General features: G+C 37.1%; 1 protein-coding gene across 1 annotated transcript in view; it reads right to left on the bottom strand.

Moving 5' to 3' along the window:
* The window catches only part of GSK3B (glycogen synthase kinase 3 beta), a 65469-nt gene extending 41585 nt beyond the window's left edge, over positions 1–23884 (bottom strand). The window contains exons 1-3 of the mRNA XM_056554019.1: positions 23780–23884; positions 7032–7142; positions 3833–3963 (exon numbers count right to left, since the gene is read on the bottom strand). Coding sequence (XP_056409994.1) covers positions 3833–3963; positions 7032–7142; positions 23780–23845 — 308 coding nt within the window. The 5' untranslated portion in view covers positions 23846–23884. The remainder of the gene's footprint in view (positions 1–3832; positions 3964–7031; positions 7143–23779) is intronic.
* Between the last annotated feature and the right edge of the window lie 2650 nt (positions 23885–26534).

Here is a 26534-nt window from a genome sequence, read left to right as displayed (position 1 = left end):
CCTGGAGGACCCCACTATGGAGGAGACCCAGGAGGACCCCACTATGGAGGAGACCCAGGAGGATCCCACTATGGAGGAGACCAAGGAGAACCCCACTATGGAGGAGACCCAGGAGGACCCCACTATGGAGGAGACCCAGGAGGACCCCACTGTGGAGGAGAAACAGGAGGACCCCACTATGGAGGAGACCCAGGAGGACCCCACTATGGAGGAGACCCAGAAGGACCCCACTGTGGAGGAGAAACAGGAGGACCCCACTATGGAGGAGACCCAGGAGGACCCCACTATGGAGAAGACCCAGGAGGACCCCACTATGGAGGAGACCCAGGAGGACCCCACTGCAGACACAGAGACATAAAAAAGCAAGACTACATTTTGCCAAAATGAACTTGAGTAACCAAAATCCTTCTTGTGGACAGATGAGACCAAGATAGAGCTTTTTGGTAAAGCGCATCATTCTACTGTTTACCGAAAATGGAGAAAGGCCCACAAAGAAAAGAACACAGTACCTACAGTGACATATGGGGGAGGTCAGCAATGTTTTGGGTTGTTTTGCTGCCTCTGGCACTGGGGGCCTTGAATGTGTACAAGACATCATGAAATCTGAGGATTACCAATGGATTTTGGGTCGCACTGTACAGCCCAGTGTCAGAAAGCTGGGTTTGTGTCTGAGATCTTGGGTCTTCCAGCAGAACAATGACCCCAAACATACGTCATAAAGACCCCAGAAATGGATGACAACAAAGCGCTGGAGAGTTCTGAAGTGTCAGCAATGAGTCCAGATCTAAATCCCATTGATCACCTGTGGAGAGATCTTATAATTACTGTTGGGAAAAGGCGCCGTCCAATAAGAGACCGGGAGCAGTTTGTAAAGGAAGAGTGGTCCAACATTCCGGCTGAGAGGTGTAAGGAGCTTATTGATGATTATAGGAAGAGTGGTCCAACATTCCGGCTGAGAGGTGTAAGAAGCTTATTGATGGTTATAGGAAGAGTGGTCCAACATTCCGGCTGAGAGGTGTAAGAAGCTTATTGATGCTTATAGGAAGAGTGGTCCAACATTCCGGCTGAGAGGTGTAAGAAGCTTATTGATGCTTATAGGAAGAGTGGTCCAACATTCCGGCTGAGAGGTGTAAGAAGCTTATTGATTATTATAGGAAAAGTGGTCCAACATTCCGGCTGAGAGGCGTAAGAAGATTATTGATGGTTATAGGAAGAGTGGTCCAACATTCCGGCTGAGAGGTGTAAGGAGCTTATTGATGCTTATAGGAAAAGTGGTCCAACATTCCGGCTGAGAGGTGTAAGGAGCTTATTGATGCTTATAGGAAAAGTGGTCCAACATTCCGGCTGAGAGGCGTAAGAAGATTATTGATGGTTATAGGAAGAGTGGTCCAACATTCTGGCTGAGAGCCGTAAGAAGATTATTGATGGTTATAGGAAGAGTGGTCCAACATTACGGCTGAGAGGTGTAAGAAGCTTATTGATGGTTAGACACTGATTTCAGTTTCGGTTTGTGCAACCAAATATTAAGTTAAGGGGGCCAATAATTTTGTCCGGCCCATTTTTGGAGTTTGGTGACATTAGGTCCAATTTGCTTTTTTTCCTCCTTTTTTGGTTTAGTTCCAATACACACAAAGGGAATAAACATGTGTATAGCAAAACCTGTGTTACTGCAATATATATATACAGAGGAGAGGAGATCTATATATATATATATACAGAGGAGAGGAGATCTATATATATATATATATATATATATATATACAGAGGAGAGGAGATCTATATATATATATATATATATATATACAGAGGAGAGGAGATCTATATATATATATATACAGAGGAGAGGAGATCTATATATATATATATATATATACAGAGGAGAGGAGATCTATATATATATATATATATATATATATATATATATATACAGAGGAGAGGAGATCTATATATATATATATACAGAGGAGAGGAGATCTATATATATATATATATATATACAGAGGAGAGGAGATCTATATATATATATATATATACAGAGGAGAGGAGATCTATATATATATATACACGAAGGGAATAAACCTGTGTTACTGCAATCCTTTCCTACGAGAAATACCTAATTTTATAGGAACATTTCAGGGGGGACAACATTTACGGCCATGACTGTATATGGGCTCGGGCTGTATTCTGTTGTAACCCGGGCAGTATTATAGACTGATCTATTCTTTCACCATGTGACTTGTGGTGACTTTGTCTGCGCATCAGACTGAAACGCCCAGAATAGCATCAGGAAAATTATGTGTCAGATCCATCCGTCCCACATTACAAAGCAGGTGACCGTCTAATGTGTATGTGATCTCCATATGTCACTCAACTTATCAACTCACAATCTAATCTATCACATACAATGTATCACTCCCATCATTCACTCCCATCATCCCTGACCTCCCATCATCCCTGACCCCAGGAGATCACAATCTAATCTCCTATCATACAATGTATCACTCCCATCATCCCTGACCCCAGGAGCTCACAATCTAATCTCCTATCATACAATGTATCACTCCCATCATCCCTGACCCCAGGAGATCACAATCTAATCTCCTATCACATACAATGTATCACTCCCATCATCCCTGACCCCAGGAGATCACAATCTAATCTCCTATCATACAATGTATCACTCCCATCATCCCTGACCCCAGGAGATCACAATCTAATCTCCTATCATACAATGTATCACTCCCATCATCCCTGACCCCAGGAGCTCACAATCTAATCTCCTATCATACAATGTATCACTCCCATCATCCCTGACCCCAGGAGATCACAATCTAAACTCCTATCATACAATGTATCACTCCCATCATCCCTGACCCCAGGAGATCACAATCTAATCTCCTATCACATACAATGTATCACTCCCATCATCCCTGACCCCAGGAGATCACAATCTAATCTCCTATCACATACAATGTATCCCTCCCATCATCCCTGACCCCAGGAGATCACAATCTAATCTCCTATCACATACAATGTATCACTCCCATCATCCCTGACCCCAGGAGATCACAATCTAATCTCCTATCACATACAATGTATCACTCCCATCATCCCTGACCCCAGGAGATCACAATCTAATCTCCTATCATACAATGTATCACTCCCATCATCCCTGACCCCAGGAGATCACAATCTAATCTCCTCTCTCATACAATGTATCACTCCCATCATCCCTGACCCCAGGAGATCACAATCTAATCTCCTATCATACAATGTATCACTCCCATCATCCCTGACCCCAGGAGATCACAATCTAATCTCCTATCACATACAATGTATCACTCCCATCATCCCTGACCCCAGGAGATCACAATCTAATCTCCTATCACATACAATGTATCACTCCCATCATCCCTGACCCCAGGAGATCACAATCTAATCTCCTATCATACAATGTATCACTCCCATCATCCCTGACCCCAGGAGATCACAATCTAATCTCCTATCACATACAATGTATCACTCCCATCATCCCTGACCCCAGGAGCTCACAATCTAATCTCTTATTACATATAATGTATCACTCCCATCATCCCTGACCCCAGGAGATCACAATCTAATCTCCTATCATACAATGTATCACTCCCATCATCCCTGACCCCAGGACATCACAATCTAATCTCTTATTACATATAATGTATCACTCCCATCATCCCTGACCCCAGGAGCTCACAATCTAATCTCTTATTACATATAATGTATCACTCCCATCATCCCTGACCCCAGGAGCTGACTATTCTCACACACGATGCTGCTGTATTTATTATCTCACCTTCCGAAGTCGCACAGCTTCAGCACCGCAGTATCGGGGTCCAGCAGGAGGTTCTGTGGTTTGATGTCCCGATGGCAGATCCCAAAGGAATGGATGTAGGCTAAACTGCGGAACAGCTGATACATGTACAACTGGGGGACAAGACAACATGGTGTGACTGCAACGTAACAGTACCCAACCCCCTGCTATACCGCAGAGCGCCACCCAACCCCCTGCTATACGGCAGAGCGCCACCCAACCCCCTGCTATACCGGAGAGCGCCACCCAACTCCACCCAACCCCTGCTATACCGCAGAGCGCCACCCAACCCCCTGCTATACGGCAGAGCGCCACCCAACCCCCTGCTATACCGGAGAGCGCCACCCAACTCCACCCAACCCCCTGCTATACCGCAGAGCGCCACCCAACCCCCTGCTATACCGCAGAGCGCCACCCAACCCCCTGCTATACCGCAGAGCGCCACCCAACCCCCTGCTATACCGGAGAGCGCCACCCAACTCCACCCAACACCTCTGCTATACCGCAGAGCGCCACCCAACCCCTTGCTATACCGCAGAGCGCCACCCAACCCCCTGCTATACCGGAGAGCGCCACCCAACTCCACCCAACCCCCTGCTATACCGCAGAGCGCCACCCAACTCCACCCAACCCCCTGCTATACCGCAGAGCGCCACCCAACCCCCTGCTATACCGCAGAGCGCCACCCAACCCCCTGCTATACCGCAGAGCGCCACCCAACTCCACCCAACCCCCTGCTATACCGCAGAGCGCCACCCAACCCCCTGCTATACCGCAGAGCGCCACCCAACCCCCTGCTATACCGGAGAGCGCCACCCAACTCCACCCAACCCCCTGCTATACCGCAGAGCGCCACCCAACCCCCTGCTATACCGCAGAGCGCCACCCAACCCCCTGCTATACCACAGAGCGCCACCCAACTCCACCCAACCCCCTGCTATACCGCAGAGCACCACCCAACTCCACCCAATCCCCTGTAATACCGCAGAGCAACACCCAACTCCACCCAACCCCTTGCTATACCACAGAGCGCCACCCAACTCCACCCAACCCCCTGCTATACTGCAGAGCAACACCCAACTCCACCCAACCCCCTGCTATACCACAGAGCGCCAGCCAACTCCACCCAACCCCCTGCTATACCGCAGAGAAACACCCAACTCCACCCAACCCCCTGCTATACCACAGAGCACCACCCAACTCCACCCAACACCTCTGCTATACCGCAGAGCAACACCCAACTCCCCCCAACACCTCTGCTTTACCGCAGAGCAACACCCAACTCCACCCAACACCTCTGCTATACCGCAGAGCGCCACCCAACTCCACCCAACCCCCTGCTATACCGCAGAGCACCACCCAACTCCACCCAATCCCCTGTAATACCGCAGAGCAACACCCAACTCCACCCAACCCCTTGCTATACCACAGAGCGCCACCCAACTCCACCCAACCCCCTGCTATACTGCAGAGCAACACCCAACTCCACCCAACCCCCTGCTATACCACAGAGCGCCAGCCAACTCCACCCAACCCCCTGCTATACCGCAGAGCAACACCCAACTCCACCCAACCCCCTGCTATACCACAGAGCACCACCCAACTCCACCCAACACCTCTGCTTTACCGCAGAGCAACACCCAACTCCACCCAACACCTCTGCTATACCGCAGAGCGCCACCCAACCCCACCCAACCCCGTTATACCGCAGAGCGCCACCCAACTCCACCCAACCCCCTGCTATACCGCAGAGCGCCACCCAACTCCACCCAACCCCCTGCTATACCGCAGAGCACCACCCAACCCCCTGCTATACCGCAGAGCGCCACCCTCCCCCACCCAACCCCCTGCTATACCGCAGAGCACCACCCAACTCTACCCAACACCCTGCTATACCGCAGAGCGCCACCCAACCCCCTGCTATACCGCAGAGCGCCACCCAACCCCACCCAACCCCCTGCTATACCGCAGAGCACCACCCAACTCTACCAAACACCCTGCTATACCACAGAGCGCCACCCAACCCCCTGCTATACCGCAGAGCGCCATCCAACCCCACGCTATACCGGAGAGCGCCACTCAACCCCCTGCTATACCGCAGAGCGCCACCCAACCCCACCCAACCCCCTGCTATACCGCAGAGCACCACCCAACCCCCTGCTATACCGCAGAGCACCACCCAACCCCCTGCTATACCGCAGAGCGCCACCCTCCCCCACCCAACCCCCTGCACCTCTGTTATATTGGTGAGTGGCATCCTCACCCACCCAACCCCCGGCACCTCTGCTATACTGGTGAGTGGCACCCTCACCCACCCAACCACCTGCACCTCTGCTATACTGGTGAGTTGCATCCTCACCCACCCAACCACCTGCACCTCTGCTATACTGGTGAGTGGCACCCTCACCCACCCAACCCCCGGCACCTCTGCTATACTGGTGAGTGGCATCCTCACCCACCCAACCACCTGCACCTCTGCTATTCTGGTGAGTGGTACCCTCACCCACCCAACCACCTGCACCTCTGCTATACTGGTGAGTGGCACCCTCACCCACCCAACCACCTGCACCTCTGCTATACTGGTGAGTGGCATCCTCACCAACCCAACCACCTGCACCTCTGCTATACTGGTGAGTGGCACCCTCACCCACCCAACCACCTGCACCTCTGCTATACTGGTGAGTGGCACCCTCACCCACCCAACCCCCGGCACCTCTGCTATACTGGTGAGTGGCACCCTCACCCACCCAACCACCTGCACCTCTGCTATACTGGTGAGTGGCACCCTCACCCACCCAACCCCCGGCACCTCTGCTATACTGGTGAGTGGCAACGCAAAATGCTGAAAACCTGTAGAGATCTAATTCTCCTCACAGCTGAGGGTTTGGTACAATATGTAGACAATCCTCTCTGAGCTCAATACATAATAGGTACAACCCTCATTGTGATAGTTGTGACGTATCGTTCTGAAGCTCAGGCTGTTCACCTGGAGAAGGATGGTCTAGACTGGACACAACTGTACCAAATCCTCAGTTGTGAGAAACATTAGGTCAGGAGTCTCTTAGCATTCCCTCTGACCTCACTATAACAAGATAACAGGGTAATGTCAACCTGAGGGCATCTGTGGAGAAGGGGCACATGGATGGATGACACCCCAGGTATATATCTGTATGTAAATCACCTTGACATATATCATGGGCAGCGCCTGCTTGGCGCGGCTGTAATGTCTGGCCACTCTGTACACCGTCTCCGGAACATAATCCAGCACCAGGTTCAGGTAAACCTCGTCCTTCTATAAAGAGAAAAGAAATGGTCACCTGTAAGATATATCCTATATACATCATATAATACAGTCACCTGTAAGATATATCCTATATACATCATATAATACAGTCACCTGTAAGATACATCCTATATACATCATATAATACAGTCACCTGTAAGATATATCCTATATACATCATATAATACAGTCACCTGTAAGATATATCCTATATATACATCATATAATACAGTCACCTGTAAGATATATCCTATATACATCATATAATACAGTCACCTGTAAGATATATCCTATATACATCATATAATACAGTCACCTGTAAGATATCTCCTATATACATCATATAATACATTCACCTGTAAGATATATCCTATATATACATCATATAATACAGTCACCTGTAAGATATATCCTATATATACATCATATAATACAGTCACCTGTAAGATATATCCTATATATACATCATATAATACAGTCACCTGTAAGATATATCCTATATACATCATATAATACAGTCACCTGTAAGATATATCCTATATACATCATATAATACAGTCACCTGTAAGATATATCCTATATACATCATATAATACATTCACCTGTAAGATATATCCTATATATACATCATATAATACAGTCACCTGTAAGATATATCCTATATACATCATATAATACAGTCACCTGTAAGATATCTCCTATATACATCATATAATACAGTCACCTGTAAGATATATCCTATATACATCATATAATACAGTCACCTGTAAGATATATCCTATATATACATCATATAATACAGTCACCTGTAAGATATCTCCTATATATATCATATAATACAGTCACCTGCCCCTCACATCCTATATACATCATATAATACAGTCACCTGTAAGATATATCCTATATACATCATATAATACAGTCACCTGTAAGATATATCCTATATACATCATATAATACAGTTACCTGTAAGATATATCCTATGTACATCATATAATACAGTCACCTGTAAGATATATCCTACATACATCATATAATACAGTCACCTGTAAGATATATCCTATATACATCATAATATGATGTATATAGGATATATCTTACAGGTGACTGTATTATATGATGATCATATAATACAGTCACCTGTAAGATATATCCTATATACATCATATAATACAGTCACCTGTAAGATATATCTTATATACATCATATAATACAGTCACCTGTAAGATATATCCTACATACATCATATAATACAGTCACCTGTAAGATATATCCTATATACATCAAATAATACAGTCACCTGTAAGATATATCCTATATATACATCATATAATACAGTCACCTGTAAGATATCTCCTATATATATCATATAATACAGTCACCTGTAAGATATATCTTATATACATCATATAATACAGTCACCTGTAAGATATATCCTATATACATCATATAATACAGTCACCTGTAAGATATATCTTATATACATCATATAATACAGTCACCTGTAAGATATATCCTACATACATCATATAATACAGTCACCTGTAAGATATATCCTATATACATCATATAATACAGTCACCTGTAAGATATCTCCTATATACATCATATAATACAGTCACCTGTAAGATATCTCCTATATATATCATATAATACAGTCACCTGTAAGATATCTCCTATATATATCATATAATACAGTCACCTGTAAGATATATCCTATATACATCATATAATACAGTCACCTGTAAGCTATATCCTATATACATCATATAATACAGTCACCTGTAAGATATATCCTATATACATCATATAATACAGTCAGCTGAAAGATATATCTTATATACATCATATAATACAGTCAGCTGTAAGATATATCTTATATACATCATATAATACAGTCACCTGTAAGATATCTCCTATATACATCATATAATACAGTCACTTGTAAGATATATCCTATATACATCATATAATACAGTCACCTGTAAGATACATCCTATATACATCATATAATACAGTCAGCTGTAAGATATATCCTATATACATCATATAATACAGTCACCTGTAAGATACATCCTATATACATCATATAATACAGTCACCTGTAAGATACATCCTATATACATTATATAATACAGTCACCTGTAAGATATATCCTATATACATCATATAATACAGTCACCTGTAAGATATATCCTATATACATCATATAATACAGTCACCTGTAAGATATATCCTATATACATCATATAATACAGTCACCTGTAAGATACATCCTATATACATCATATAATACAGTCACCTGTAAGATACATCCTAGATACATCATATAATACAGTCACCTGTAAGATACATCCTATATACATCATATAATACAGTCACCTGTAAGATATCTCCTATATACATCATATAATACAGTCACCTGCCCCTCACATCCTATATATACATCATATAATACAGTCACCTGTAAGATATATCCTATATACATCATATAATACAGTCACCTGTAAGATATATCCTATATACATCATATAATACAGTCACCTGTAAGATATATCCTATATACATCATATAATACAGTCACCTGTAAGATATATCCTATATACATCATATAATACAGTCACCTGCTCCTCACATCCTATATACATCATATAATACAGTCACCTGTAAGATATATCCTATATACATCATATAATACAGTCACCTGTAAGATATCTCCTATATACATCATATAATACAGTCACCTGTAAGATATCCTATATACATCATATAATACAGTCACCTGTAAGATATCTCCTATATACATCATATAATACAGTCACCTGTAAGATATATCCTATATACATCATATAATACAGTCACCTGTAAGATATATCCTATATACATCATATAATACAGTCACCTGTAAGATATATCCTATATACATCATATAATACAGTCACCTGTAAGATATATCCTATATACATCATATAATGCATTCACCTGTAAGATATATCCTATATACATCATATAATACAGTCACCTGTAAGATATATCCTATATACATCATATAATACAGTCACCTGTAAGATATATCCTATATATACATCATATAATACAGTCACCTGTAAGATATATCTTATATACATCATATAATACAGTCACCTGTAAGATATATCCTATACACATCATATAATACAGTCACCTGTAAGATATATCCTATATACATCATATAATACAGTCACCTGTAAGATATATCCTATATATACATCATATAATACAGTCACCTGTAAGATATATCTTATATACATCATATAATACAGTCACCTGTAAGATATATCCTATATATACATCATATAATACAGTCACCTGTAAGATACATCCTATATACATCATATAATACAGTCACCTGTAAGATATATCCTATATACATCATATAATACAGTCACCTGCTCCTCACATTCTATATATACATCATATAATACAGTCACCTGCTCCTCACATCCTATATACATCATATAATACAGTCACCTGCTCCTCACATCCTATATACATCATATTATACAGTCACCTGCCCCTCACATCCTATATACATCATATAATACAGTCACCTGTAAGATATATCCTATATACATCATATAATACAGTCACCTGCCCCTCACATTCTATATATACATCATATAATACAGTCACCTGCTCCTCACATCCTATATACATCATATAATACAGTCACCTGCTCCTCACATCCTATATACATCATATAATACAGTCACCTGCTCCTCACATCCTATATACATCATATAATACAGTCACCTGCCCCTCAAATCCTATATACATCATATAATACAGTCACCTGCTCCTCACATCCTATATATACATCATATAATACAGTCACCTGTAAGATATATCCTATATACATCATATAATACAGTCACCTGTAAGATATATCCTATATACATCATATAATACAGTCACCTGTAAGATGCATCCTATATACATCATATAATACAGTCACCTGTAAGATATATCCTATATACATCATATAATACAGTCACCTGTAAGATACATCCTATATACATCATATAATACAGTCACCTGCCCCTCACATTCTATATATACATCATATAATACAGTCACCTGCCCCTTTCATCCTATATACATCATATAATACAGTCACCTGTAAGATATATCCTATATACATCATATAATACAGTCACCTGTAAGATATATCCTATATACATCATATAATACAGTCACCTGCCCCTCACATTCTATATATACATCATATAATACAGTCACCTGCTCCTCACATCCTATATACATCATATAATACAGTCACCTGCTCCTCACATCCTATATACATCATATTATACAGTCACCTGTAAGATATATCCTATATACATCATATAATACAGTCACCTGTAAGATATATCCTATATACATCATATAATGCATTCACCTGTAAGATATATCCTATATACATCATATAATACAGTCACCTGTAAGATACATCCTATATACATCATATAATACAGTCACCTGCTCCTCACATCCTATATACATCATATAATACAGTCACCTGCTCCTCACATCCTATATACATCATATAATACAGTCACCTGCCCCTCAAATCCTATATACATCATATAATACAGTCACCTGCTCCTCACATCCTATATATACATCATATAATACAGTCACCTGTAAGATATATCCTATATACATCATATAATACAGTCACCTGCTCCTCACATCCTATATACATCATATAATACAGTCACCTGCCCCTCTCATCCTATATACATCATATAATACAGTCACCTGTAAGATACATCCTATATACATCATATAATACAGTCACCTGTAAGATATATCCTACATACATCATATAATACAGTCACCTGTAAGATATATCCTATATACATCATATAATACAGTCACCTGTAAGATATATCCTATATACATCATATAATACAGTCACCTGTAAGATACATCCTATATACATCATATAATACAGTCACCTGTAAGATATCTCCTATATACATCATATAATACAGTCACCTGTAAGATATATCCTATATACATCATATAATACAGTCACCTGTAAGATATATCCTATATACATCATATAATACAGTCACCTGTAAGATATATCCTATATACATCATATAATACAGTCACCTGTAAGATACATCCTATATACATCATATAATACAGTCACCTGTAAGATATCTCCTATATACATCATATAATACAGTCACCTGTAAGATACATCCTATATACATCATATAATACAGTCACCTGCCCCTCACATCCTATATATACATCATATAATACAGTCACCTGTAAGATATATCCTATATACATCATATAATACAGTCACCTGTAAGATATATCCTATATACATCATATAATACAGTCACCTGTAAGATATCTACTATATACATCATATAATACAGTCACCTGTAAGATATATCCTATATACATCATATAATACAGTCACCTGTAAGATATATCCTATATACATCATATAATACAGTCACCTGTAAGATATATCCTATATACATCATATAATACAGTCACCTGTAAGATATATCCTATATACATCATATAATACAGTCACCTGTAAGATATCTCCTATATACATCATATAATACAGTCACCTGTAAGATATATCTTATATACATCATATAATACAGTCACCTGTAAGATATATCCTATATACATCATATAATACAGTCACCTGTAAGATATATCCTATATACATCATATAATACAGTCACCTGTAAGATATATCCTATATACATCATATAATACAGTCACCTGTAAGATATATCTTATATACATCATATAATACAGTCACCTGTAAGATATATCCTATATACATCATATAATACAGTCACCTGTAAGATATCTCCTATATACATCATATAATACAGTCACCTGTAATATATATCTTATATACATCATATAATACAGTCACCTGTAAGATACATCCTATATACATCATATAATACAGTCACCTGTAAGATATCTCCTATATACATCATATAATACAGTCACCTGTAAGATATATCTTATATACATCATATAATACAGTCACCTGTAAGATATCTCCTATATACATCATATAATACAGTCACCTGTAAGATATATCTTATGTACATCATATAATACAGTCACCTGTAAGATATCTCCTATATACATCATATAATACAGTCACCTGTAAGATATATCCTATATACATCATATAATACAGTCACCTGTAAGATATATCCTATATACATCATATAATACAGTCACCTGTAAGATATATCCTATATACATCATATAATACAGTCACCTGTAAGATATATCCTATATACATCATATAATACAGTCACCTGTAAGATACAACCTATATACATCATATAATACAGTCACCTGTAAGATATATCCTATATACATCATATAATACAGTCACCTGTAAGATATCTCCTATATACATCATATAATACAGTCACCTGTAAGATATATCCTATATACATCATATAATACAGTCACCTGTAAGATATATCCTATATATACATCATATAATACAGTCACCTGTAAGATATATCCTATATACATCATATAATACAGTCACCTGTAAGATATATCCTACATACATCATATAATACAGTCACCTGTAAGATATATCCTATATACATCATATAATACAGTCACCTGTAAGATATATCTTATATACATCATATAATACAGTCACCTGTAAGATATATCCTATATACATCATATAATACAGTCACCTGTAAGATATATCCTATATACATCATATAATACAGTCACCTGTAAGATATATCTTATATACATCATATAATACAGTCACCTGTAAGATATATCCTATATACATCATATAATACACTCACCTGTAAGATATATCTTATATACATCATATAATACAGTCACCTGTAAGATATCTCCTATATACATCATATAATACAGTCACCTGTAAGATATATCTTATATACATCATATAATACAGTCACCTGTAAGATATATCCTATATACATCATATAATACAGTCACCTGCCCCTCACATCCTATATACATCATATAATACAGTCACCTGCCCCTCACATCCTATATACATCATATAATACAGTCACCTGTAAGATATATCCTATATACATCATATAATACAGTCACCTGTAAGATATATCTTATATACATCATATAATACAGTCACCTGTAAGATATCTCCTATATACATCATATAATACAGTCACCTGTAAGATATATCCTATATACATTATATAATACAATCACCTGTAAGATATCTCCTATATACATTATATAATACAGTCACCTGTAAGATATCTCCTATATATATCATATAATACAGTCACCTGTAAGATATATCTTATATACATCATATAATACAGTCACCTGTAAGATATATCCTATATACATCATATAATACAGTCACCTGTAAGATATATCCTATATACATCATATAATACAGTCACCTGTAAGATATATCCTATATACATCATATAATACAGTCACCTGTAAGATATATCCTATATACATCATATAATACAGTCACCTGCCCCTCACATCCTATATACATCATATAATACAGTCACCTGCCCCTCACATCCTATATACATCATATAATACAGTCACCTGTAAGATATCTCCTATATACATCATATAATACAGTCACCTGTAAGATATATCTTATATACATCATATAATACAGTCACCTGTAAGATATATCCTATATACATCATATAATACAGTCACCTGTAAGATATATCTTATATACATCATATAATACAGTCACCTGTAAGATATATCCTATATACATCATATAATACAGTCACCTGTAAGATATATCCTATATACATCATATAATACAGTCACCTGTAAGATACATCCTATATACATCATATAATACAGTCACCTGTAAGATATATCCTATATACATCATATAATACAGTCACCTGTAAGATATATCTTATATACATCATATAATACAGTCACCTGTAAGATATATCCTATATACATCATATAATACAGTCACCTGTAAGATATATCCTATATACATCATATAATACAGTCACCTGTAAGATATATCTTATATACATCATATAATACAGTCACCTGTACGATATCTCCTATATACATCATATAATACAGTCACCTGTAAGATATATCTTATATACATCATATAATACAGTCACCTGTAAGATATATCCTATATACATCATATAATACAGTCACCTGTAAGATACATCCTATATACATCATATAATACAGTCACCTGTAAGATATATCCTATATACATCATATAATACAGTCACCTGTAAGATATATCCTATATACATCATATAATACAGTCACCTGCTCCTCACATCCTATATATACATCATATAATACAGTCACCTGTAAGATATATCCTATATACATCATATAATACAGTCACCTGTAAGATACATCCTATATACATCATATAATACAGTCACCTGTAAGATATATCCTATATACATCATATAATACAGTCACCTGTAAGATATCTCCTATATACATCATATAATACAGTCACCTGTAAGATATATCCTATATACATCATATAATACAGTCACCTGTAAGATATATCCTATATACATCATATAATACAGTCACCTGTAAGATATATCCTATATACATCATATAATACAGTCACCTGCCCCTCACATCCTATATACATCATATAATACAGTCACCTGCCCCTCACATCCTATATACATCATATAATACAGTCACCTGTAAGATATCTCCTATATACATCATATAATACAGTCACCTGTAAGATATATCTTATATACATCATATAATACAGTCACCTGTAAGATATATCCTATATACATCATATAATACAGTCACCTGTAAGATATATCTTATATACATCATATAATACAGTCACCTGTAAGATATATCCTATATACATCATATAATACAGTCACCTGTAAGATATATCCTATATACATCATATAATACAGTCACCTGTAAGATACATCCTATATACATCATATAATACAGTCACCTGTAAGATATATCCTATATACATCATATAATACAGTCACCTGTAAGATATATCTTATATACATCATATAATACAGTCACCTGTAAGATATATCCTATATACATCATATAATACAGTCACCTGTAAGATATATCCTATATACATCATATAATACAGTCACCTGTAAGATATATCTTATATACATCATATAATACAGTCACCTGTACGATATCTCCTATATACATCATATAATACAGTCACCTGTAAGATATATCTTATATACATCATATAATACAGTCACCTGTAAGATATATCCTATATACATCATATAATACAGTCACCTGTAAGATATATCCTATATATATCATATAATACAGTCACCTGTAAGATATATCTTATATACATCATATAATACAGTCACCTGTAAGATATATCCTATATACATCATATAATACAGTCACCTGTAAGATATATCTTATATACATCATATAATACAGTCACCTGTAAGATACATCTTATATACATCATATAATACAGTCACCTGTAAGATATCTCCTATATACATCATATAATACAGTCAGCTGTAAGATATATCTTATATACATCATATAATACAGTCACCTGTAAGATATCTCCTATATACATCATATAATACAGTCACCTGTAAGATACATCTTATATACATCATATAATACAGTCACCTGTAAGATATATCCTATATACATCATATAATACAGTCACCTGTAAGATATATCCAATATACATCATATAATACAGTCACCTGCCCCTCACATCCTATATACATCATATAATACAGTCACCTGCCCTCACATCCTATATATACATCATATAATAGTCACCTGTAAGATACATCCTATATACATCATATAATACAGTCACCTGTAAGATACATCCTATATACATCATATAATACAGTCACCTGTAAGATATATCTTATATACATCATATAATACAGTCACCTGTAAGATATATCCTATATACATCATATAATACAGTCACCTGTAAGATATCTCCTATATACATCATACAATACAGTCACCTGTAAGATATATCCTATATACATCATATAATACAGTCACCTGTAAGATATCTCCTATATACATCATATAATACAGTCACCTGTAAGATATCTCCTATATACATCATATAATACAGTCACCTGTAAGATATATCCTATATACATCATATAATACAGTCACCTGCCCCTCACATCCTATATACATCATATAATACAGTCACCTGTAAGATACATCCTATATACATCATATAATACAGTCACCTGTAAGATACATCCTATATACATCATATAATACAGTCACCTGTAAGATATATCTTATATACATCATATAATACAGTCACCTGTACGATATCTCCTATATACATCATATAATACAGTCACCTGTAAGATATATCTTATATACATCATATAATACAGTCACCTGTAAGATATATCCTATATACATCATATAATACAGTCACCTGTAAGATATATCCTATATATATCATATAATACAGTCACCTGTAAGATATATCTTATATACATCATATAATACAGTCACCTGTAAGATATATCCTATATACATCATATAATACAGTCACCTGTAAGATACATCCTATATACATCATATAATACAGTCACCTGTAAGATATATCCTATATATATCATATAATACAGTCACCTGTAAGATATATCTTATATACATCATATAATACAGTCACCTGTAAGATACATCTTATATACATCATATAATACAGTCACCTGTAAGATATCTCCTATATACATCATATAATACAGTCAGCTGTAAGATATATCTTATATACATCATATAATACAGTCACCTGTAAGATATCTCCTATATACATCATATAATACAGTCACCTGTAAGATACATCTTATATACATCATATAATACAGTCACCTGTAAGATATATCCTATATACATCATATAATACAGTCACCTGTAAGATATATCCAATATACATCATATAATACAGTCACCTGCCCCTCACATCCTATATACATCATATAATACAGTCACCTGCCCTCACATCCTATATATACATCATATAATAGTCACCTGTAAGATACATCCTATATACATCATATAATACAGTCACCTGTAAGATACATCCTATATACATCATATAATACAGTCACCTGTAAGATATATCTTATATACATCATATAATACAGTCACCTGTAAGATATATCCTATATACATCATATAATACAGTCACCTGTAAGATATCTCCTATATACATCATACAATACAGTCACCTGTAAGATATATCCTATATACATCATATAATACAGTCACCTGTAAGATATCTCCTATATACATCATATAATACAGTCACCTGTAAGATATCTCCTATATACATCATATAATACAGTCACCTGTAAGATATATCCTATATACATCATATAATACAGTCACCTGCCCCTCACATCCTATATACATCATATAATACAGTCACCTGTAAGATACATCCTATATACATCATATAATACAGTCACCTGTAAGATACATCCTATATACATCATATAATACAGTCACCTGTAAGATATATCCTATATACATCATAAAATACAGTCACCTGTAAGATATATCCTATATACATCATATAATACAGTCACCTGTAAGATATATCCTATATACATCATATAATACAGTCACCTGTAAGATATATCCTATATACATCATATAATACAGTCACCTGTAAGATATATCCTATATACATCATATAATACAGTCACCTGTAAGATATCTCCTATATACATCATATAATACAGTCACCTGTAAGATATCTCCTATATACATCATATAATACAGTCACCTGTAAGATACATCCTATATACATCATATAATACAGTCACCTGTAAGATATCTCCTATATACATCATATAATACAGTCACCTGCCCCTCACATCCTATATACATCATATAATACAGTCACCTGCTCCTCACATCCTATATACATCATATAATACAGTCACCTGTAAGATATATCCTATATACATCATATAATACAGTCACCTGTAAGATATATCCTATATACATCATATAATACAGTCACCTGTAAGATATCTCCTATATACATCATATAATACAGTCACCTGCTCCTCACATCCTATATACATCATATAATACAGTCACCTGCTCCTCACATCCTATATACATCATATAATACAGTCACCTGCTCCTCACATCCTATATACATCATATAATACAGTCACCTGCCCCTCACATCCTATATACATCATATAATACAGTCACCTGCCCGTCACATCCTATATATATATCATATAATACAGTCACCTGCCCCTCACATCCTATATATATACATCATATAATACAGTCACCTGCTCCTAACATCCTATATACATCATATAATACAGTCACCTGCTCCTCACATCCTATATACATCATATTATACAGTTACCTGCCCCTCACATCCTATATACATCATATAATACAGTCACCTGTAAGATATATCCTATATACATCATATAATACAGTCACCTGTAAGATATATCCTATATACATCATATAATACAGTCACCTGCTCCTCACATCCTATATACATCATATAATACAGTCACCTGCTCCTCACATCCTATATATACATCATATACAGTCACCTGCCCCTCTCATCCTATATACATCATATAATACAGTCACCTGTAAGATACATCCTATATACATCATATAATACAGTCACCTGCCCCTCACATCCTATATATACATCATATAATACAGTCACCTGCCCCTCACATCCTATATACATCATATAATACAGTCACCTGTAAGATACATCCTATATACATCATATAATACAGTCACCTGTAAGATATCTCCTATATACATCATATAATACAGTCACCTGTAAGATATATCCTATACATCATATAATACAGTCACCTGTAAGATATATCTTATATACATCATATAATACAGTCACCTGTAAGATATATCCTATATACATCATATAATACAGTCACCTGTAATATATCTCCTATATATATCATATAATACAGTCACCTGCCCCTCACATCCTATATACATCATATAATACAGTCACCTGTAAGATATCTCCTATATACATCATATAATACAGTCACCTGCCCCTCACATCCTATATACATCATATAATACAGTCACCTGTAAGATATATCTTATATACATCATATAATACAGTCACCTGTAAGATATATCCTATATACATCATATAATACAGTCACCTGTAAGATATCTCCTATATACATCATATAATACAGTCACCTGTAAGATATATCTTATATACATCATATAATACAGTCACCTGTAAGATATCTCCTATATACATCATATAATACAGTCACCTGTAAGATATATCTTATATACATCATATAATACAGTCACCTGTAAGATATATCCTATATACATCATATAATACAGTCACCTGCCCCTCACATCCTATATACATCATATAATACAGTCACCTGCCCCTCACATCCTATATACATCATATAATACAGTCACCTGTAAGATATATCCTATATACATCATATAATACAGTCACCTGTAAGATATATCTTATATACATCATATAATACAGTCACCTGTAAGATATATCCTATATACATCATATAATACAGTCACCTGTAAGATATCTCCTATATACATCATATAATACAGTCACCTGTAAGATATATCCTATATACATTATATAATACAGTCACCTGTAAGATATCTCCTATATATATCATATAATACAGTCACCTGTAAGATATATCTTATATACATCATATAATACAGTCACCTGTAAGATATATCCTATATACATCATATAATACAGTCACCTGTAAGATATTTCCTATATACATCATATAATACAGTCACCTGTAAGATATATCTTATATACATCATATAATACAGTCACCTGTAAGATATATCCTATATACATCATATAATACAGTCACCTGTAAGATATATCCTATATACATCATATAATACAGTCACCTGTAAGATATATCCTATATACATCATATAATACAGTCACCTGTAAGATATATCCTATATACATCATATAATACAGTCACCTGTAAGATACATCCTATATACATCATATAATACAGTCACCTGTAAGATATATCCTATATACATCATATAATACAGTCACCTGTAAGATATATCCTATATACATCATATAATACAGTCACCTGTAAGATATATCTTATATACATCATATAATACAGTCACCTGTAAGATATATCCTATATACATCATATAATACAGTCACCTGTAAGATATATCCTATATACATCATATAATACAGTCACCTGTAAGATATATCTTATATACATCATATAATACAGTCACCTGTAAGATATCTCCTATATACATCATATAATACAGTCACCTGTAAGATATATCTTATATACATCATATAATACAGTCACCTGTAAGATATATCCTATATACATCATATAATACAGTCACCTGTAAGATATATCCTATATATATCATATAATACAGTCACCTGTAAGATATATCTTATATACATCATATAATACAGTCACCTGTAAGATATATCCTATATACATCATATAATACAGTCACCTGTAAGATATATCCTATATACATCATATAATACAGTCACCTGTAAGATATATCCTATATACATCATATAATACAGTCACCTGTAAGATACATCCTATATACATCATATAATACAGTCACCTGTAAGATATCTCCTATATACATCATATAATACAGTCAGCTGTAAGATATATCTTATATACATCATATAATACAGTCACGTGTAAGATATCTCCTATATACATCATATAATACAGTCACCTGTAAGATACATCTTATATACATCATATAATACAGTCACCTGTAAGATATATCCTATATACATCATATAATACAGTCACCTGTAAGATATATCCAATATACATCATATAATACAGTCACCTGCCCCTCACATCCTATATACATCATATAATACAGTCACCTGCTCCTCACATCCTATATACATCATATAATACAGTCACCTGCCCCTCACATCCTATATACATCATATAATACAGTCACCTGTAAGATACATCCTATATACATCATATAATACATTCACCTGTAAGATACATCCTATATACATCATATAATACAGTCACCTGTAAGATATATCCTATATACATCATATAATACAGTCACCTGTAAGATATATCCTATATACATCATATAATACAGTCACCTGTAAGATATATCCTATATACATCATATAATACAGTCACCTGTAAGATATATCCTATATACATCATATAATACAGTCACCTGTAAGATATATCCTATATACATCATATAATACAGTCACCTGTAAGATATATCCTATATACATCATATAATACAGTCACCTGTAAGATATCTCCTATATACATCATATAATACAGTCACCTGTAAGATACATCCTATATACATCATATAATACAGTCACCTGTAAGATATCTCCTATATACATCATATAATACAGTCACCTGCCCCTCACATCCTATATACATCATATAATACAGTCACCTGCTCCTCACATCCTATATACATCATATAATACAGTCACCTGTAAGATATATCCTATATACATCATATAATACAGTCACCTGTAAGATATATCCTATATACATCATATAATACAGTCACCTGTAAGATATCTCCTATATACATCATATAATACAGTCACCTGCTCCTCACATCCTATATACATCATATAATACAGTCACCTGCTCCTCACATCCTATATACATCATATAATATAATAAATATTATATATTAATATTAATTATTATTAAATAATATTAACGTATGATGGAGGATGAGAGAGATATAATACAGTCACCTGCCCCTCACATCCTATATACATCATATAATACAGTCACCTGCCCGTCACATCCTATATATATATCATATAATACAGTCACCTGCCCCTCACATCCTATATATATACATCATATAATACAGTCACCTGCTCCTAACATCCTATAATACAGTCACCTGCTCCTCACATCCTATATATACATCATATAATACAGTCACCTGCCCCTCTCATCCTATATACATCATATAATACAGTCACCTGTAAGATACATCCTATATACATCATATAATACAGTCACCTGCCCCTCACATCCTATATACATCATATAATACAGTCACCTGCTCCTCACATCCTATATACATCATATAATACAGTCACCTGCTCCTCACATCCTATATACATCATATAATACAGTCACCTGCCCCTCACATCCTATATACATCATATAATACAGTCACCTGCCCCTCACATCCTATATACATCATATAATACAGTCACCTGCTCTCACATCCTATATACATCATATAATACAGTCACCTGCTCTCACATCCTATATACATCATATAATACAGTCACCTGCCCCTCACATCCTATATACATCATATAATACAGTCACCTGCTCTCACATCCTATATACATCATATAATACAGTCACCTGCTCTCACATCCTATATATACATATCATACATACATCATGTGACCATATTACAGCATAGTTGTAGCAGATATCCCCGGCACTCACCTTCTCTCCACTGGAATAGAAGAAGTAGCGCAGCCGCACAATGTTGCAGTGATCCAGCTTTCTCATTATTTGCAGCTCTCGGTTCTGAAATTTAGAAGAAAAAAATGAAATGAATCATCTGCAGATATTTATCGTTACAATGTGTCAGGAGCTGAAATCAACAAATCCTCATCCTTATGTATTTACAGCACAGTCTAAGGATGAAACGGTAGAGACTGACGGAGGTCAGAAATAAGACAAGACAAATCGGTCAGTAAAAATCAAAACTATCTCTGGGGGCCTCCACTACATTCTCTATCCTCCATCTATGGGGCCTCCACTACATCCTCTATCCTCCATCTATGGGGCCTCCACTACATCCTCTATCCCCATCTATGGGGCCTCCACTACATTCTCTATCCTCCATCTATGGGGCCTCCACTACATCCTCTATCCTCCATCTATGGGGCCTCCACTACATCCTCTATCCTCCATCTATGGGGCCTCCACTACATCCTCTATCCTCTATCTATGGGGCCTCCACTACATTCTCTATCCTCCATCTATGGGGCCTCCACTACATCCTCTATCCTCCATCTCTGGGGCCTCCACTACATTCTCTATCCTCCATCTATGGGGCCTCCACTACATCCTCTATCCTCTATCTATGGGGCCTCCACTACAATTCTCTATCCTCCATCTATGGGGCCTCCACTACATCCTCTATCCTCCATCTATGGGGCCTCCACTACATTCTCTATCCTCCATCTATGGGGCCTCCACTACATTCTCTATCCTCCATCTATGGGGCCTCCACTACATCCTCTATCCTCCATCTATGGGGCCTCCACTACATTCTCTATCCTCCATCTATGGGGCCTCCACTACATCCTCTATCCTCCATCTATGGGGCCTCCACTACATTCTCTATCCTCCATCTATGGGGCCTCCACTACATCCTCTATCCTCCATCTATGGGGCCTCCACTACATCCTCCATCCTCCATCTATGGGGCCTCCACTACATCCTCTATCCTCCATCTCTGGGGCCTCCACTACATTCTCTATCCTCCATCTATGGGGCCTCCACTACATCCTCCATCCTCCATCTATGGGGCCTCCACTACATCCTCCATCCTCTATCTATGGGGCCTCCACTACATTCTCTATCCTCCATCTATGGGGCCTCCACTACATCCTCTATCCTCCATCTATGGGGCCTCCACTACATTCTCTATCCTCCATCTATGGGGCCTCCACTACATCCTCCATCCTCCATCTATGGGGCCTCCACTACATCCTCTATCCTCCATCTATAGGGCCTCCACTTCATCCTCTATCCTCCATCTATGGGGCCTCCACTACATCCACTATCCTCCATCTATGGGGCCTCCACTACATCCTCTATCCCCCATCTATGGAGCCTCCACTACATCCTCTATCCTCCATCTATGGGGCCTCCACTACATCCTCTATCAACCATCTATGGGGCCTCCACTACATCCTCTATCCTCCATCTATGGGGCCTCCACTACATCCTCTATCCTCCATCTATGGGGCCTCCACTAGGCTCAGCTGTAATCTCTAACACATGGTAGGTTCTGCAGGGCGGCTGTGATCATGTGACATAGGACAATGGGGGGGGGGGGGGGGGGGGGGGGGGGGACGGGGACGGGCAGCTGTTTCCTGGCTGCTTGAAGTTGAATCTGTTCAGGGAGGGAGGAAGGAGCTGCGTAGAGTCACCGGCCCGGCAAAAACATGGAGTAAAAATAACTTCTGCTCCAGAGCAGCGCAACAGGGAAGATGTAATAACCCTGTACTGAGGATATACAGAACATGTAATAACCCCTGTACTGAGGATATACAGAACATGTAATAACCCTGTACTGAGGATATACAGAACATGTAATAACCCTGTACTGAGGATATACAGAGAACATGTAATAACCCTGTACTGAGGATATACAGAGAACATGTAATAACCCTGTACTGAGGATATACAGAGAACATGTAATAACCCTGTACTGAGGATATACAGAGAACATGTAATAACCCTGTACTGAGGATATACAGAGAACATGTAATAACCCTGTACTGAGGATATACAGAACATGTAATAACCCTGTACTGAGGATATACAGAGAACATGTAATAACCCTGTACTGAGGATATACAGAGAACATGTAATAACCCTGTACTGAGGATATACAGAGAACATGTAATAACCCTGTACTGAGGATATACAGAGAACATGTAATAACCCTGTACTGAGGATATACAGAGAACATGTAATAACCCTGTACTGAGGATATACAGAACATGTAATAACCCTGTACTGAGGATATACAGAACATGTAATAACCATGTACTGAGGATATACAGAGAACATGTAATAACCCTGTACTGAGGATATACAGAGAACATGTAATAACCCTGTACTGAGGATATACAGAACATGTAATAACCCTGTACTGAGGATATACAGAACAGGTAATAACCCTGTACTGAGGATATACAGAGAACATGTAATAACCCTGTACTGAGGATATACAGAACATGTAATAACCCTGTACTGAGGATATACAGAGAACATGTAATAACCCTGTACTGAGGATATACAGAGAACATGTAATAACCCTGTACTGAGGATATACAGAGAACATGTAATAACACTGTACTGAGGATATACAGAACATGTAATAACCCTGTACTGAGGATATACAGAGAACATGTAATAACCCTGTACTGAGGATATACAGAACATGTAATAACCCTGT

This window comes from Hyla sarda, unplaced genomic scaffold (genome assembly GCF_029499605.1).
Source record: "Hyla sarda isolate aHylSar1 unplaced genomic scaffold, aHylSar1.hap1 scaffold_530, whole genome shotgun sequence".
Taxonomy (NCBI): Eukaryota; Metazoa; Chordata; class Amphibia; order Anura; family Hylidae; genus Hyla; species Hyla sarda.
The sequence above is the reverse complement of the archived record's forward strand: the minus strand, read 5'-3'. Positions and strand labels throughout refer to the sequence as shown.